We start from the raw sequence: 17,027 nt of genomic DNA on the forward strand, positions 1-17,027 counted from the left end.
TCAATGAGTTGAGGAAGAAGAAGAGCATGGTGATGTTGAAGGAGATGATAAGTAAGGCTTTGGTGGAACTTGCAAGGGCTCAACTCTGCCTTCAAGCATCTCCACCACTTTACTCATCACTAGACAATTTGAAGGGTCAGTTTGTATGCACCATAAGCTAGTTATCACCATCTGTCTTATCCTCTCTTTGTCACCTTCAATTCTAGTACTCCTCGGGGCAAGGTCTTCATTCAATTCTAGACGCTTGTAAATCCAATGAGGAAAATATATTTCACTGCTACTATCAATTGACATTCACATTCCTTCATCCCCCAACCATTTCAAAAATCATCATCCCAAAGCTATAAACATCTGACTTTTGAGAGACAACTCCAAAATTCCTAGAAAATACCTTGGGAGCAATATATCCTATGGTTACTCTAGCACCTGTCATGGATACAACACTCTCATTTCAAAAGCATATTTTAGCTAGTACGAAGTCTGAGATCTTTGGGCTAAAGTTCTCATCTAACAAAATGTTGAGGCTTTATGTCAAAATGCAATATCCGAGTGTTAAATCCACTATGCAAATACTCTAGTTCTCGTGCAACACCTACTGCAATTCGGTGCAATACTTCACAGCTTAGTTGGAGATTACCATTAAGGAGGTTTGCTTCATTTTCAAAGATGAACTTCTCTAATGACCCATTAGCCATAACCTCATAAATAAGTGCCTTCTTGGACCCTTATAAACAAAATCCTAAAAGAGTGACAATGTTAACATGAGAAGTCTTGCTTATACTTGCTACCTCGTTGATGAGTTTCTCTCCATTACCTTTTGTTTCTTTCAAAAGCTTCACAGCAACTAGAGATTTGTCCATTAACTTCCCTTTGAACACACTTCCATAGCCTCCTTGCCCTAACTTTTCTTTGAAACAACTGGTCATTTTCTTTATCTTCAAGTAGCTATATCTTTTCGTTGCAAGTGATCCATGACTCTTTAGAAAGGCCTCAAAATCTCGATGAGTTTTAGATTTGTTTTTCAGGAACAATATCCTTCTAAACAAGTAGATTATAAGAACAAAAACTCCCACTATTACAGCTGCAGAAACTGTGATTAATAAGATTAGAAGAGGTGAGATTATGCAAAATTTTATGGCATGAATAAGTAACATAAATACTGATTAGCTATCCTATTGTTTCCGTAAGGACTCTTTTAACTATATTTATAAGTGGTAAACTGATTAGATAGACTACTTGTTTTATGACTTGATCAAAAAGAAAGAAAAATCTTTGTTTTGAATTATTATCTAAACGTGATAAATTGATGGATATTAAATAGCTAAAAATGAAGATGAAACTCAAAACAGACAGATGTAAGTTTAAAATTTAAAAGTTATAAGCGTGAAACGAACTAAATGATTGTGTAAATTACCTAGTCCAAGTACCACCTTGAAAATTTTTCCCTTACGCTCTGCAATCAAAGCAAGAATTAAGCAGAAGTCAACATAAAAATAATTAGTTAGCCTTCAGAAAATGATTCTATTTTTATGTCAGAAAAATAGAGAAATCATGTTGGATATATTTGTATAATCACAAAAAAAGAAAATCACATCTTTATTCTGCCAGAAACATGGTGTCATCTTTTATCTTTGAAAAGAAAGTCACAATGATGAGAGACTCATAAAACATTGCAAACTTATTTGATATATAATTGAATTTAACGAAAACGATAAAAGAAAATAAAAACTCTATTTTTGAATATATGAAGTCGAGGATATCAAATATATGAACTACCAAAAAAAAAAAAGTAATGAATTCGTGATAAAATTTAGTCATAAAATTTCAGTCATAAATCGGTTTAGCGACCAAATTCTATAACCAATCAACTAGTGACGGTTTTTTTGTTTTTAAACTTTTGTGACAGAATTTATAAAATCTGATATTAAATTTCGTCCGTAATTATTGTTTTTGAAGATTGCGAAGTCAAGTTTTGTCGTAGAAAACAAGAGAATCACTTGAACTCGGAAGAAGGGGGGAAAAAGTGAATAACATCAAACTAAAGACATAATTTAGCTCGTTGCATATTTGTCTACGTTTAAAAAAAAAAAAATCACCACTTCGAAAGAATATACCACCTCTGGCGCAGTAGAAGTTATTGTTCGTGTGAAGTTGACACTGGCCTCCATTGTTGTGACACTGATCACAAGCATCAGATAATCGTAGCTCCAGAGTCATTTGAGCAGATAGGACGATTCAAGGTCAGTGCTATCAGGCAAGTCTTTTTTTGGAAGCACAAGATTTGAACATGCTGAGAAACGGCTTTTTCGGTGAGGTTGAAGATCAGAGAGTAGGCGGTAATGATAGAGATCGAAGTTTGCACAGGGATGTTTAATAAAACCAGAGGGGGTGCTGACATTGAGTTGGTGGTTGCATTTAAACAGGGTTATGTTGTATTTAATATCAAAAGAAATCAAAGGAGAGCTTGCAGGGATTGAGATATTGTCGTTGAAGGCTTCACAAGAACCTTTGGATTGCAAACGATTGTGTAGATCCTGGTTAAAAACCATAATCAGACTTTGCTGCAGAAAGACACCCTTAAGCTGCAAGGATGATCTTGATCCATTCTTCTCTAGTTCAATCGGTTTATTTGAAGCATCACAGTTGTGAACCACCATTAAGCCCCAGTCCGGGAATTCTAGATCGATGAAAGGGAACTGGGGGCTCCCAAGATCGCCGTAATTAAAAGATCCAGGACACTTAACATGCCTCGCATTTCCACAACCAACTGAAAGAAGTAAAAGATGAGAAACCAAGAGGAAACAAAACTCAAGAACCACAGCCATGATTCCCTACTTTTTTAGCAAAACAATAGAGGCCTCCAACAAGAGTTAATAATTCCTGTTCAAATTCCGTTTCTACCTTCTCCGCAGTATGTAATCCACAGTTCCTACTTGAATTGTTTGATGGCGCGTGTTGACTTGGTAAATTACAATGCAAGACTTTGTGAAAGAGACCTGAAAGAAAATAAGAGGTACTCAGTGAAGGACCATATTTCAAAAAATGACACTGTTCTGATCTGGTCGAAGCTCTCCCTACCATGACTGCACATTAGTCACCACCGGTAGTTAAGTGGGGACTAAAATTAGCGGAGGACCTCATTGCGTTCAGTGTTGACTTGCAAATTGAAGGTGAAGACTAGCTAAACGTGTTTTGTACGGACTTTGACCAGGAAATTAAATTTTGTTTGAACCAGTTATGCTGCGTGCTGCGAAAGTAGCCTTATAATTGCATGGAATGCTTATCAAATATGGTTTCATGAAACAATAAATATGTAACCTTGCAAAATTGTTCCTTTTTGTGTGAAAACAACATGACATGCGAGAAAATTATAATTAATCAACGCGGCAATGCTTTGTCTCTGTATCTATCTGTCCATCAAAATCACTATTTGCTTGTAGAATCTTTAGCATGTTCCCAATTTTCCTAGAGATCTCATTAGTGTCTCCAAGTTTCTTTAGCATTCATCTTAATAGGTATTTTCATTTTCATCTTACAATCTCAAGTTAATATACACTAGGGAGGTTCTCTTAATAGACAATCAAATCTTATGTGAACTGTACTCTTTTGGTCCTACAGGCTACAGATTTTACAAGTCAAGCACAAGGCATAGCTAACTTATTTTTGAATGTCAGGAATCAAACCTTAACTTGTTGTATTTGGATTCACCTTGAAAACCGCAAAAAAATTATGGCATTTGATGAAAGCAAATGTAAAATCAAATACACTGTAGCTGGTCAGGCTTTGACATCCTCAATTCATCACATTTTTTGACACTCTTAAATAATTGTAATTCTAGTTCATTTCAAGACTCGAAGCTCAAACTACTTGTAATCGAAATAGACAGGACGCTAATAATCAGTTCCCTTCTTGTGCGCCTGATGAAGAATGGAATACCTAGAAAATCTAGAATTTAGTTATGTTATTTTATGCGTAATAATGATCTTTATTTTAAAAGTCAGGCTTTTAAGATAGTATCTCAAATAAGTTTAGTTTCAAGCCTGTGATCAAGAGCTAAGGGGTAACAGAGGACCATGTCTAGTATACAACGGGAATCTCTAACCAATGCAACTATCACAATTCACCTATCAACTAGCGTCACCGATGTAACAGTCATTTTAGAGGTTTCTCCTAAGAGTTTCGGCTATGGTATGCATCTTATGATTTGATTAGAGCACACACGGTGCTTCCCAGGAATTAAGTTTTTCAAATAAAATTTAAATTTTTATTCCATACAAATACACAGACCCACACCCTATTCGGTCCACAATATAAGTCGTCTTCTTTTTTTTTTTGGGTATAATTCAGAATATCCCCAAGTCATTTTGGGATTGAAACTAATTTCTGTCGGATCAAGAACGTCAACTTTAAAACTCTCCCAAGAGGTGTGCTCCTCAAGATTTAAACTGGTGTCCTCGTTCTTGTGGAGGTGAAGTCACTTGCCATTTCAACCAACAACTTATTCGTAACATAAGTCGTTTCTAAAAGAATGGCTTAGTCAAAAATATAAGTCACCTAGAGAGTATTTAATTTTTATTTGTCAATTTTTCTTGTAATTAATGCATAAATATAACTCTTTATGTTTTCCCCCCTTCTTCACAACTCTATTTAATACGGGTAAAGTTTAAAAAAAAATTTGAAAAAAAGTTAATTTCAAACATATTTAATAAGTTAAAGTGATTTATATTGTAGAATGAAGGAAGTATATATGTTCTGTTGCTCTATCTCGCTAAGATGATCACATTGTGCTGAGACCAACTAGTGCCACCAAGACACATGGAAGAAAAGATCAGTGAGGGGGAAAAAAAAAGAGCCGAACTGGTTAGTTCAATCAGAAAATCGATGAACCGGCAATGGTTCGATCAAAATACCGAACCGGTCAAGAATTGAACTAGTATCAACTCGGTCAAAACCAGTAATGAACTGATTTGGATAATTACATTGCTATCAGTCCCATTTTTCCCCATTCAGCTCCTAATGTCTTCATCATTATAGAGTTAAATAAATTTTAATGATGATTTTGATATCAATAATTACTAATTTTAATTATTAAGGAATTGTAAAGATTAAAATTCTCAAAATTATTATACTTTATTATTATTAGAATCAAACTAGTGTTGTCCTTGTATTTGTTATTAGTGATTATTAATGTTATTATATTTTGTTATTTTTAATTAAACTATATTATTCTAGTATGAACAGTTTGATCTGAGTTAACCTTGATCTGCTTCACTAGCTCTTAAACCACTGATTTAATATCCCATTCGGTTTTTTTTTTTCCTTGGAAAAGATAGAGGAGAGCGGCCGAGCGGCAGAAAATGGGACGAAAGGTAGAGGTCAAAAATCAGATAAGACAAAAAGTAGAGGGGCAAAAGAATGCAGTAATGATGAAAGGTAGGAGGAAAAAGTGGATGTGTAAATAAAATACTTGAGAAGGATGAAAAGAGACAACTTAGGTTCACGTTTTGAGTGAGGAGATAATTATGCTCAGTGCTTAAGCGTTTGTTTACACAGTACATAAAAATATGAGGCCCTATAAAAGAGAGAAGATAAAGCTCAAATCTCTAAAGGCCCCTACAAGTTTTCTATTTCAAAAGTTTATAATCTGCATCTTAAAATCACATCTAAAATACAGCTCTCATTCAAAACTGCTCAAAAATTGAGTAACTTCCACTCTCTCTCTCTTTTTTGTTCCCCTTAAAAGATCATCCCTTTTATCTGTCTCTCTTCTTTTTCCTTATATCAAATTTCAAACAAATGTTCGAAGAAGGAAACCATGGTGCAGGTCATTGCCATGAGATTTGCATGATCCCTCCAAAAATTAAAACTTTTACCTCAAAGAATGTGAGATTACCTTTCAGCGAGCATTGCTGATCCTTCTTCAAACAATTCCTCTTCTATATTAACAGCTGCAAGCCTCTTTGATAGCTTGCTAGCAGAATCACTGGATTTCTTCCTGAATAATAAAGCTCTCAGTTTACTCTGCTTTTTGGGGGGAGGAGGCGGTGGCAATCCATTATCAGGAGGAATTACGTCAACTACTATGCAAGTGTATCATCCCTTAAACCTCTTGTCCTTAATGCTTCCTGAATGACAAGGGGAATAATTACAGACTTGAGCATTCATGAATATGAGCACAAATGTCAGATATGTAATATGTTGAACATGAATCTTAAGTCAAACCTCAGTCTAAGAAATATTGGCTTGACAAAAATTAGCAGAAAGCATTATGAAGCATGTTACGTTCACAACCTGCCTAGCAGCAAGTTCAGCAGGCAAACCCCGACAAGATTTTGCAGCCATTTCTGAGGATAGAGCATCCCAGATGCCATTAAAAGCAATTATAAGCCTCCCACCAGCATTTGACAGCTATAACATAGGAACGGTGTCAGGTTTCATCCTGAAGACAGAGCTAACAGCATGCATAGGCTTAAGAATTAAAGCTTGAAAGTAGGAGATATTATCTCCAAATAATGATACCTTCACTTATTTGACATACGGTATTGGAACAATAAGTTCCCCTGCACCCACATCCTGAAATTGACGTACCATGAATAAGCCAGAACAAGCTTCCATTGGGCATGTAATCAGATACCAGCAACTTCTCGTCTCTGGCAAAATAGTAAGCTCTCAAATTAACAATGTTTGGATGTCTCAGTCTTCCCAGAATTTCCATGTGCTGCCCGAACTCTTTCTTCCCTCCAATCTGAGCTTCTTTGAGCCTCTTGACGGTGACGACACTTCCGTCATCCAGAACCGCCTTGTACGCCGTCCCGAACCCACCTTTTCCCAGCATTTCCGCTGAAGCTCGAAGCAAATTCTCCAGCTCAAATTTCTTTACCCCTTCGAAGAACACCATTCGACCCCTTTCAAACCCGATCGAACCGGATACGGGCTCGATGAATACACGATTTTCTCGCTCTCCATTAGCTTCGAACCTTTTCCGTCCTTCAATTTCGCGGCGTAGTTTTGCCACAAGTAGCAGTACAGCAGAAGGGAGACCACTGTGAGAACCACAATGTCGCCAAGAATAACGGCGATGAGAGCCATAGGGCTTATTTTTGCTGATGAATTGGATTTTCTGGGAGGAGTTGCTTAGTTTACAGCCATTGAGCACGATGCGGACGATATAGTTGGTGTTCTTGGGTTGCTTCGTGGCGTTAATGGCGACGCAATGGCTCATTCAGATCCAGGTTTGCTGGGTTCAGCCGCAAAGTTGGCACATTTCTGCATCGGAGCTCCTTAAAGAGACGGACTTCGAGCGAAACTCGATTCGGGGAAACCCGACAGTGACTTGGGTATTTGGCCGGAGAGTCGATTGCCAGAGACATTGAAGTCTTGAAGGTTAGGAAGGTTAAGACTAGGAACGTCGCCGGAGAAACGGTTCTCGTCTAGACGGAGAGTGAGAACGCAGGTCAAATGGTTGACCGTCGCGGGAATCTCGCCGGACAAGTTATTGTGTGACAGATCAAGACGGTACAAGCGGAAAAGCGACGTAACAGTCGCCGGGAAGCCACCGGAAAACTCATTGTAAGAGAGATACAAAAGTTTCATGGCCGTGAAATTGGAGAGACTCGAGATGGGACCGGAGAGGCGGTTTCGCTTCAGGCTCAGGACTCGAAGCTGAGTTAAAGAAGTCAAATGTTCGAAAGAAGCTCGGAGATCGAGGTCTTCGAGAATTAGACGCGAGACTCTGTTATGGAGGCAATACACGCCGGACCAAGAATACAAGGATCAGTACTGGAGTTCCAAGTTGAGAGCCTGTTGAACGTGTCTGAAGAAGTTTTAAAAGCCATGAGAGCTTCCAAGTCGGGGTTTTTGGAGCTCTGAACAAGAAGAAGAAGGTGGAAAAGTGAAGAGAAGAAAGTAGCCAAGTAAAAGGGTGCCGCCATTGCCGCAGTAGAGATGCAGAGACAGAGCAAGCGGAAAACGGGGCTCGTTTGTCGTTTGAGCGATGAATGAGTTAGATATAGGAACGACTATATGCTACTTTTTAATTAAATTAATAGTTTTTGAGGCAGTGGAGCTGCATGTGAAAAGACGATACCATCCTTTTAAGAACAGCTGCGGGGGCCTGCAAAGATAGACGGAAGATCAAACCGCGCGCCCCCGGGCTCCACAACCACAAGCAATAATGAGCATCGCTTGATCTTTTTAAATTAAAGAATATTTAAATCAAATTACTCATATTTATTATATTAAGTACCATGTGTCTTAATATTTCTTTATATGAGTTTATAATTAAATGTTAATATTTTAAAAATAGTACCCATAGTTATAGGTGACTGGAGAATTTAACATAATGGATATAAAAAAATTTGATGTAAATATTATTCTTTTTATGTTTAGGTGTTTCAAATATAAAAGTACAGAATAAGTTTTAATCAAAACAATAATCCGTACAATCTTATTCATAAATTATTTCTAACATTCTTCTTAATCAGAGGAAATTTTGAAATTTATTAACTTAGTTTAAAAATTAAAAAATTATACTTTTCTACCTGAATATTAAATAAGAGCAAAAGAAAAGGATGTAATATATAATTAATGTGATGCCGTATAAAAAATATACTTTTAGATAAATTTAATTATCTTGAAAATGGATTATTGTTTTGCTACGAGATTAATTGGGTTAACAAGTGATTTTTTTAAATTTTAAAATCCTGCCAAAAAATATGTTAAGAATTATTTGCAACTCGCTTTTATGATTTTTTTTTTTTGTTTTTAAGTAATTTTTCATCCTTTCAACCAAGAAAACCTCTCATCATTTTTCAGCCGTGCTCAGCAATTTCTAATAAATATCTTCTTTTAACTTTAAGTATTACCCTTTTGAAGTCCTAAGGGTATGTTTGGTTGGAGGGGAGGGAAGGGAACATTTCCCCATTTTAGCTCCCCTCCAAATTGAGGGTTTTTGAAAGGGAGTCAAATTTTTGGACCATTATACCCTTATAGATTTTTTAATATTCCACTTCTACCCATAAAATATATTATTATAATATTTATTTCGAATAAAAAATATATTATCCTAAGTAAAAAATAAAAAAATACGTTATTATAATTAAAAATATATTATAAAAATATTTAAAAATAAAAATTATTTAAATAAAAAATTATAATGTTATAAAATTATTTTTTATAAATATATTATTTATTAAATATATTTTTAAAGCTGCAAAAAAAGATAGCCTAAAAGAATAAAATTTCATTTTTCTTAGACCATATAAAATTTGTTAATTTGATTATTTTAAATATATTATTATACTAATTAGAATAAAAAATTAATGTACCAATTTTTTAATACACATATTAACATGATAAGACTGAATTTTTATTAAATTATATAATTTAAATTAAGATGTAAATTAATTTATATAATATATCAATAAAAAAACATAAACTAATATGTAAGGGTAAAATAGTAAATTGATTATTACTATTCCTCTTCTCCCTCCTTGAACCAAACAAGGGATCATTAAATATCCTCCCCTCCCTTCTATTTTAATCAAACTAAACAAGGTGAGGATAAAACCTCCCCTCCCCTCCCCTCCCCTACCCCTCCCTTACTCTCCCCTCAAACCAAACAGGCCCTAAGGGGTCAATTGCTTAGTATAATAGTTAATTTAATATTTAATTTAGTATTAAATATAACACCCTAATTTATTTATTTTTTTATATTTATCCATATTTTGATAAAGTAATCCTAATAATAGTTATATATATTAAATATTTTATCAAATAATATATTCTAACTAATATATATTATCAGAAAAATATTTTGAAAAATATTTTAAAAAAGATAATATCTATTTATTACAAATAACTAATTTTATTAATTTTTTAATCTATTTAAATTAGTTAATTAATTTTTATATTAAAAAGCGGAGATTTTTTTTTTTTTGGGGCTTGATCCGGCGGTAGCATGAAGCAACTATACTTTTAAGAAGGAATCACATTAGCTTGGAAGATGTGAAACAAAAAAATCAAGCACTTGGTGGGGGATATTATTTCTTGTCACTGGAATTAAAAAAACACCCAGCATTTCCATCAAACTCTAGGTTTTTTATAACAAATTATTATTATTTTATAATAATAAAATATTATTATTTTATATTATTTAATTAATTTTTTAAAAAAATTTGAAATACTATCTTTAGTCCTAGTTATAAGAGCCAGTTGACTAATTTGAAAATATTAAGGAAGTAAGTTGAGTTAGTTATTTGTCTTAAATAGCTGTTGTATTTCCTAAAATATCGTTACTAATTAATTGTATTGACTAGAACTCTTATTATTAGAAGAGCTACTACTTTGGAAAAAAAAAGTATAAATACGAGAGACAAAGTGGATTGAGATTTTATATTTAAAACCAAAATAAAAATCAAACAGGTTCTTATATTAAAAACCGGAAGTAGTAATAATTTTTATATTAAAATAATATTTAGGATGTTACACACGTGCCTACAAAAAAAAATCCATTGTCCATGTCATATGTAAAAGTTTTCTTCGGCTATGTTTGGATTATCGTTTAGCCTGCAAAACGCATATTGGAAAGCGTGAAACCTGGGTTGGAGAGTTTTTTGAAGAAAAAGATTGTTTGGGATAGCGTTTTGTTCCATCGCCACCCCCACTTCAAACTGACTTTTATCCAATGAAACTTTTTCTAACTTTTGCCTTCGGCTGCGTTGCAATGAGTTGGACCCACTAATTTTTTTTTCCCTTCATGTCCCTTGTTGGCGATACCTGTGCAGGCCAACACATTTATTTTTTTTTCTTACCAACACTAAACAACACATTTATATTATTTATTATTTTTTTAATTTGTATTTTTTAATTTGTCCATTATATCTATTTAATTAATTATATACAATGTGTTTTCAAATTTTTCTCGGCAGCAAATATTTTTATTTTATAATCTCACAAATAAACTATTTTTATTTTATCATAATAATTTTAGGTATTTTTTTAAACTATTATCACGTTAAAAACATAAAATATCCAACATTACTATTCAATAAAGTCTATGTCATTTTCAGTCATTTTACAACTGAACTCACTTTTCTATTAATCATCTAAAAAAATTTTATTTTTCCAACTGACTTTTTATAAGCACCTATCTAAACATAAATCGCATTACACTAACTGACTTTTACTTTAATTTTAGTTACAAAAGTCAGTTAGGCTAAAAGTCAGTTTTGTCCAACGCCAATCCAAGCACACCCTTCATCGTATATATCAAATGCCAGATCTGGTCGTCTATATTAGTAGTAAAAGTTGGAGCATTAGTTGGAAATATTGCAAAAAATAGTTGGAAATGATAAAAGATAAGTTGAAAAATCATAAAATAGGAAATTAAGAGGGGGGAAAAAACCCAATAAGCTACTTAAAACTCTTAATAACTCAATTAGAAATGCTTTGATTTATATATACTATTTGGGAAAATTAATCTCCCAATTCTTACAGTTTTCTTTAATTTTGAATCAGGTACCTAGATTATTTTTTCTTTTTATTAGATCCTTTAAGTTTTTTTTTTGTTAGATTTATTCGTCCTTCTGTTAAAAAGTTTGTTAAAAAGACATCACAGTGTTGTCTTGAGAGCACATTTAATCCCAAGGTCAATCCCCACACCCATCCTTTACTTCCTCGCTTCCCCTGTATCCAAGTTTTAAAACTCAAGTGTAAAAATATTAATGAAATTATTATAGTAGGAAAAATTAATCTCCCAATCCTTATAGTTTTCTCCAATTTTAAAGCAAATTCTTGAATTATTTTTTCTTTTTATTAGATCTTTTTAAGTTTTCTGTTAGACTTATTGGTCCTTCTGTTAAGAAGTCCATTAAAGAGACCACCACAGCATCGTCTTCAGAGCATTGTTTTATCCTAACATCAACCTCCAACAACCCCTCACTTTCCTGCTCTCTTTCCCAAAACGTCTTTAATCATTCTCCTCTCCACAACCCAGACCCCACCAACTCCTAGCCTCTTCATCCATCTTCCTCTTTAAACTTTCTCATCGAAAACCAAAATCCCAATGTCTCTCTTTATCCATCCTCTTTCTAAACTCTCTCGCCAAAAAGCAAAAGCCCAATATCATAAACGTTTCGTCCAACAAACCTTGAAAACAAATCTTGATGGCAACACTAATATTTTCTTCTTCTGGGGAGTCTAGGTGCATCAAGAATCCCAAGTTTCTTCAACACGCATGTGTGAATTTTTTGTTGTTGTGGTAGAGAGAGAAGTCCAGTGATATCATCCTTGCACTCACATGCAAACTGTTGAAGTACACACCACTTTAAGGTGAATAATTTTCTTGTATTAGAAGTCAGCTTATACCAGAAATCTAAAAACCAATATGTTGATTCTTTTTTATAATACACGTTTGATAATAGTAATCGGAAGCTTATGTAATCTGCGAGTAATCCTAGGATGGCCAAATAAATGGCCGGATTTCTGTTGCATAACTCATCAGAAGCATATCAATAATTTTATTATATTATCGGCACATGGGTTCCCCTCCGCTCCAGAAATTTGAGCCTGCACTACGCTTAAATTTTTTTTTCCGATGGCATCCGTTCTATTAGCCTGGGTAAAAAAAAAACACACACACACCCACATTGCTCACAATACTAAAGGGCATTCTCATTTTATTTCAATTGCCTTTTTTTTTTGTTCTAGGTTTGTGAGACCTCTCAAAACACTTTAAAGCGGATTATCTTTGATTTCCAACTGAATATCCACTATTTTCAACCCATATATGATATTTTCAATAGCCGTTGTATCATTTTATAGCAAACATCTAGTCTTTAGAGCTTAAAATTTTTCAATGGAGTTATTTTTCAACTGAATCTCTATGCATTCCCAACCTGAGTTTGAATCTTTTTTCTCTTTATATATTCAACAACTTCGCATAGTTCATAGTCGGAATGTAAACCACAGTTAACGCATACAGTCGTTGGAACTAAAAACCTACGCTAACAATACTTGCAAAGTAGAAAATACTCATAATTTTAGTTTACTGTAAAAATTCAGTCCAAGTCTAGCCAGAGCGCAAGCTTTTCCAACTAGATTACCGTTATTTTTCAACTGAATCTTTATGTATTCCAACCAACCTTTGACATTTTCAATAGCCATAAAACTGTGCAAATTAATTAAAATTTTCCAACTAGGTTGCTCTTTCTTTCCAACTGGACGTCTCCATGTTACAATTCCACTTGGTGTATTCACTATTACTAAATAGTCATCTTGTCAATTTGTAGCAAAAATTTAGTCAAAATCTAAAAGCTATCCATCTTGGACTTGGAAACAGACAGCGAAAATTGGGGAAATATGTTGCCATAGCAGAACATTTTCAAATTGAAAGTTTCGGACAATTGCAGAATATTTACATTGCCACACTTAAGACATCTCCGTTTGTCTGTTTCTTTTCCTTAAGTCTAAAAGCATTACCACGTTCTTGATGTCAATACACGACAGCTTCTACAGGTAAGCAAAGATCTTATTTACAAATCATAACTCCATAAATAAGAAGCATGCATAGAAACAGAAACATATGAGCCCCAGAGAGAGTATTAAGCATCAATGAAAAAGCCCAATAGCAAAGACGTTATCAGAAACTAACAAGCATTCACAGAAACATTACTAAGGAATGATATAAATTAACAATATAGACAGAAAAGGCCGCAAGACAAGTCCACAAGCATTACAATGTTCTTGTTGTCTATGCATGGCAAACTTCAATACATTAGCAGAGTCTTATCAGAAAATAACAAGCACACATGGAAACATAAACACTTCGGCCTTTAAGTAATCATGACTTAATGAAAATGCCCCATAGCATAAAAACTATGGAGTCAGTGAGTTGAGGAAGACGAATGGCATGGTGATGCTGAAAGAGATGATAAGTAAGGTTTTGGTGGAACTTGCAAGGTCTCAACTCTGCCTTCAAGCATCTCCACCACTTTACTCATCATTGGACGGTCTGAAGGGTTAGTTTGTATGCACCATAAGCTTGTGATCACCATTTGTCTTATCCTCTCTTTGTCACCTTCATTTCCAATGCTCCTCAGCGCAAGTTCTTCATTCAATTCTAGCCGCTTGTAAATCCAATGAGGAAAATATATTTCACTGCTATTATCAACATTGACGTTGACATTCCTTCTTCCTCCAACCATTTCAAGAATCATCATCCCAAAACTATAAACATCTGACTTGTGAGAGACTACACCAAAATTTCTAGAAATTACCTCGGGAGCAATATATCCTATGGTTCCTCGAGCACACGTCATAGATACCACACTCTCATTTCTTAGGCATATTTTAGCTAGTCCAAAGTTTGAGATCTTTGGGTAAAAGTTCTCACCAATAAAATATTGTGAGGTTTTATGTCGAAATGTAATATCCGAGTGTTACATCCTTTGTGCAAATACTCTAATCCTCGTGCAACACTGACTGCAATTTGATGCAATATTTCACAGCTCAGTTGGAGATTATCATTCAGGAGGTTTGCTTCATTTTCAAAGATGAATTTCTCTAATGATCCATTAGCCATAAACTCATAAATAAGTGCCTTCTTGGACCCTTCAAAACAAAATCCTAAAAGAGTGACGATGTTAACATGAGAAGTCTTGCTTATACTTGCTACCTCGTTGATGAATTCCTCTCTGTTACCTTTTGTTTCATTCAAAACCTTCACAGCAACTAGAGATTTGTCCGTTAACTTCCCTTTGAACACACTTCCATAGCCTCCTTGCCCTAATTTTTCTTTGAAACAACTGGTCATTTTCTTTATCTCCGAGTAGCTATATCTTTTTGTGGCAAGTGATCCATGACTCTTTAGAAAGGCCTCAAAATCTCGATGAGTTTTAGATTTGTTTTTTCGGAATAATGTCCTTCTAAACAAGTAGATTATAAGAACAAAAACTCCTACTGTTACAGCTGCCAAAACTGTGATTAACAAGATTAGAAGAGGTGAGATTTTGCAAAATTTTATGGCATTAGTGAGTAACATAAATACTGATTAGCTATCCTATTGTTTCCGTAAAGACTGTTTCAACTATGTTTATAAGTGGTAAACTGATTAGATGGACTACTTTTTTTATGACCTGATCAAAAAGAAAAGAAAATCTCTGTTGTGAATTATTATCTAAAAGTGATAAATTGATGGAAATTAAACAGCTAAAAAAGAAGATGAAACTCGAATTGGATGGATTTAAATTTACAATTTATAAGCATGAAATGAACTAAATGATTGTGTAAATTTACCTAGTCCAAGTACCACCTTGAAAATTTTTCCCCTACGCTCTGCAATCAAAGCAAGAATTAAGCCGAAGTCAAAATTAAAATAATTAGTTAGCCTTCAGAAAATGATTCTATTTTTATGTCAGAAAAATAGAGAAATCATGTTGGATATATTTGTATAATCACCAAAAAAAAAAATCACACCTTTATTCTGCCAGAAACATGGTGTCATCTTTTATCTTTAAAAATGAAGTCACAATGATAAGAGACTCATAAAACATTGCAAACATATTTTATATAAAATTGAATTTAACGAAAACGATAAAAGAAAATGAAAACTGTATTTTTGAACATGTGAAGTCGAGGATATCAAATATATGAACTACAAAAAAAAAGTAATGAATTAGTGATAAAATTTAGTCATAAAATTTCCGTCATAAATCGGTTTAGCGACCAAATTCCACAACTAATCAACTAATGACGTTTTTTTTTTATAACTTTTGTGACAGAATTTATAAAATCCGATATTAAATTTCGTCCGTAATTATTGTTTTTGAAGATTGCGAAGTCAAGTTTTGTAGTAGAAAACAAGAGAATCACTTGAACTCGGAAGAAGGGAAAAAAAAGTGGCTAACATCAAACTAAAGACATAATTTAGCTCGTTGCATGTTTGTCTAAGTTTAAAAAAAAAAAAAAAAAGAATCACCACTTCGAAAGAATATACCTCCTCTGGCGCAGTAGAAGTTATTGTTCCTGTCAAGTTGACATTGGCCTCCGCTGCTGTGGCACTGATCACAAGCATCAGATATTCGTAGCTCCAGAGTCATTTGAGCAGATAAGAACGATTGAAGGTCAGTGGTATCAGGCAGGTCTTTTTTTGGAAGCACAAGATTTGAACATGATGAGAAATGGCTTTTGTTGCGAGGCTGAGGATCAGAGAGCAGGCGGTAATGATAGATATCGAAGTTTGCACAGGGATGTTTAATAAAACCAGAGGGGGTGCTGACATTGAGTTGGTGGTTGCATTTAAACAGGGTTATGTTGTATTTAATATCAAAAGAAATCAAAGGAGAGCTTGCAGGGATTGAGATATTGTGGTTGAAGGCTTCACAAGAACCATTGGATTGCAAACGATTGTGTAGATCCTGGTCAAAAACCGTAATCAGACTTTGCTGCAGAAAGACAGCCTTAAGCTGCAAGAATGATCTTGATCCATTCTTCTCTAGTTCAATCGGTTTATCTGAAGCATCACAGTTATGAACAACCATTAAGCCACAGTCCGGCAATTCTGGCTTGGTGAAAGGGAGCTGGAGGCTTCCAAGTTCTCCGCAATTAAAAGATCCAAGACACTTAATATGACTCGCATTTCCATACCCAACTGAAAGAAGTAAAAGATGAGAAACCAAGAGGAAACAAAACTCAAGAACCACAGCCATGATTCCCTACTTTTTTAGCAAAACAATAGAGGCCTCCAACAAGAGTTAATAATTCCTGTTCGGATTCTGTTTCTATCTTCTCCGCCGTATGTAATCCGCAGTTCCAACTTGAATTTTTTGATGGGGCGGGTTGACTTGGTAAATTACCATGCAAGACTTTGTGGAAGAGACCTGAAAGAAAATAAGAGGTACTCAGTCAAGGACCATATTTCAAAAAATGACCCTGTTCTGATCTGGTTGGGCTCTCCATGCCATGACTGCAAACTAGTCACCACCAGAGCTTAGGTGACTTGCAAATTAAAGTCGAAGATTGGTTAAATG

The 17,027-nt window shown here is 34.4% G+C and overlaps 1 protein-coding gene and 2 pseudogenes across 1 annotated transcript; all 3 read right to left on the bottom strand.

Moving 5' to 3' along the window:
• Positions 1–2,217, bottom strand: LOC114725882 (rust resistance kinase Lr10-like; annotated as a pseudogene).
• A 4,210-nt stretch (positions 2,218–6,427) lies between these two features.
• On the bottom strand, positions 6,428–7,931 carry LOC114725883 (probable leucine-rich repeat receptor-like protein kinase At1g68400; annotated as a pseudogene).
• Positions 7,932–13,883: 5,952 nt separating this feature from the next.
• Positions 13,884–16,706, bottom strand: LOC114725884 (rust resistance kinase Lr10-like). The gene is made up of 3 exons (XM_028912451.1): positions 15,995–16,706; positions 14,443–14,976; positions 13,884–14,365 (listed from the first exon to the last, which is right to left on the bottom strand). Exons 1-3 carry the CDS (start codon positions 16,704–16,706, stop codon positions 13,884–13,886), a joined length of 1,728 nt encoding a protein of 575 aa, XP_028768284.1.
• Positions 16,707–17,027: the final 321 nt, after the last annotated feature.

The sequence above is a fragment of the Neltuma alba genome, unplaced genomic scaffold, assembly GCF_004799145.2.
Source record: "Neltuma alba isolate B1F8T4 unplaced genomic scaffold, ASM479914v2 tig00012286_pilon, whole genome shotgun sequence".
NCBI lineage: Eukaryota > Viridiplantae > Streptophyta > Magnoliopsida > Fabales > Fabaceae > Neltuma > Neltuma alba.

Excerpts from the sequence above, each read along its gene's own strand:
- LOC114725884 (XM_028912451.1), bottom strand. The coding sequence starts at position 16,706 with ATGGCTGTGGTTCTTGAGTTTTGTTTCCTCTTGGTTTCTCATCTTTTA. Across the intron at positions 14,977-15,994 it reads CTTCTACTGCGCCAGAGGAG|TTTTGGCAGCTGTAACAGTA; the intron begins GTATATTCTTTC and ends TGTTAATCACAG. Across the intron at positions 14,366-14,442 it reads AGAGTATTTGCACAAAGGAT|ACTTTGGACTAGCTAAAATA; the intron begins GTAACACTCGGA and ends CAAAGATCTCAA.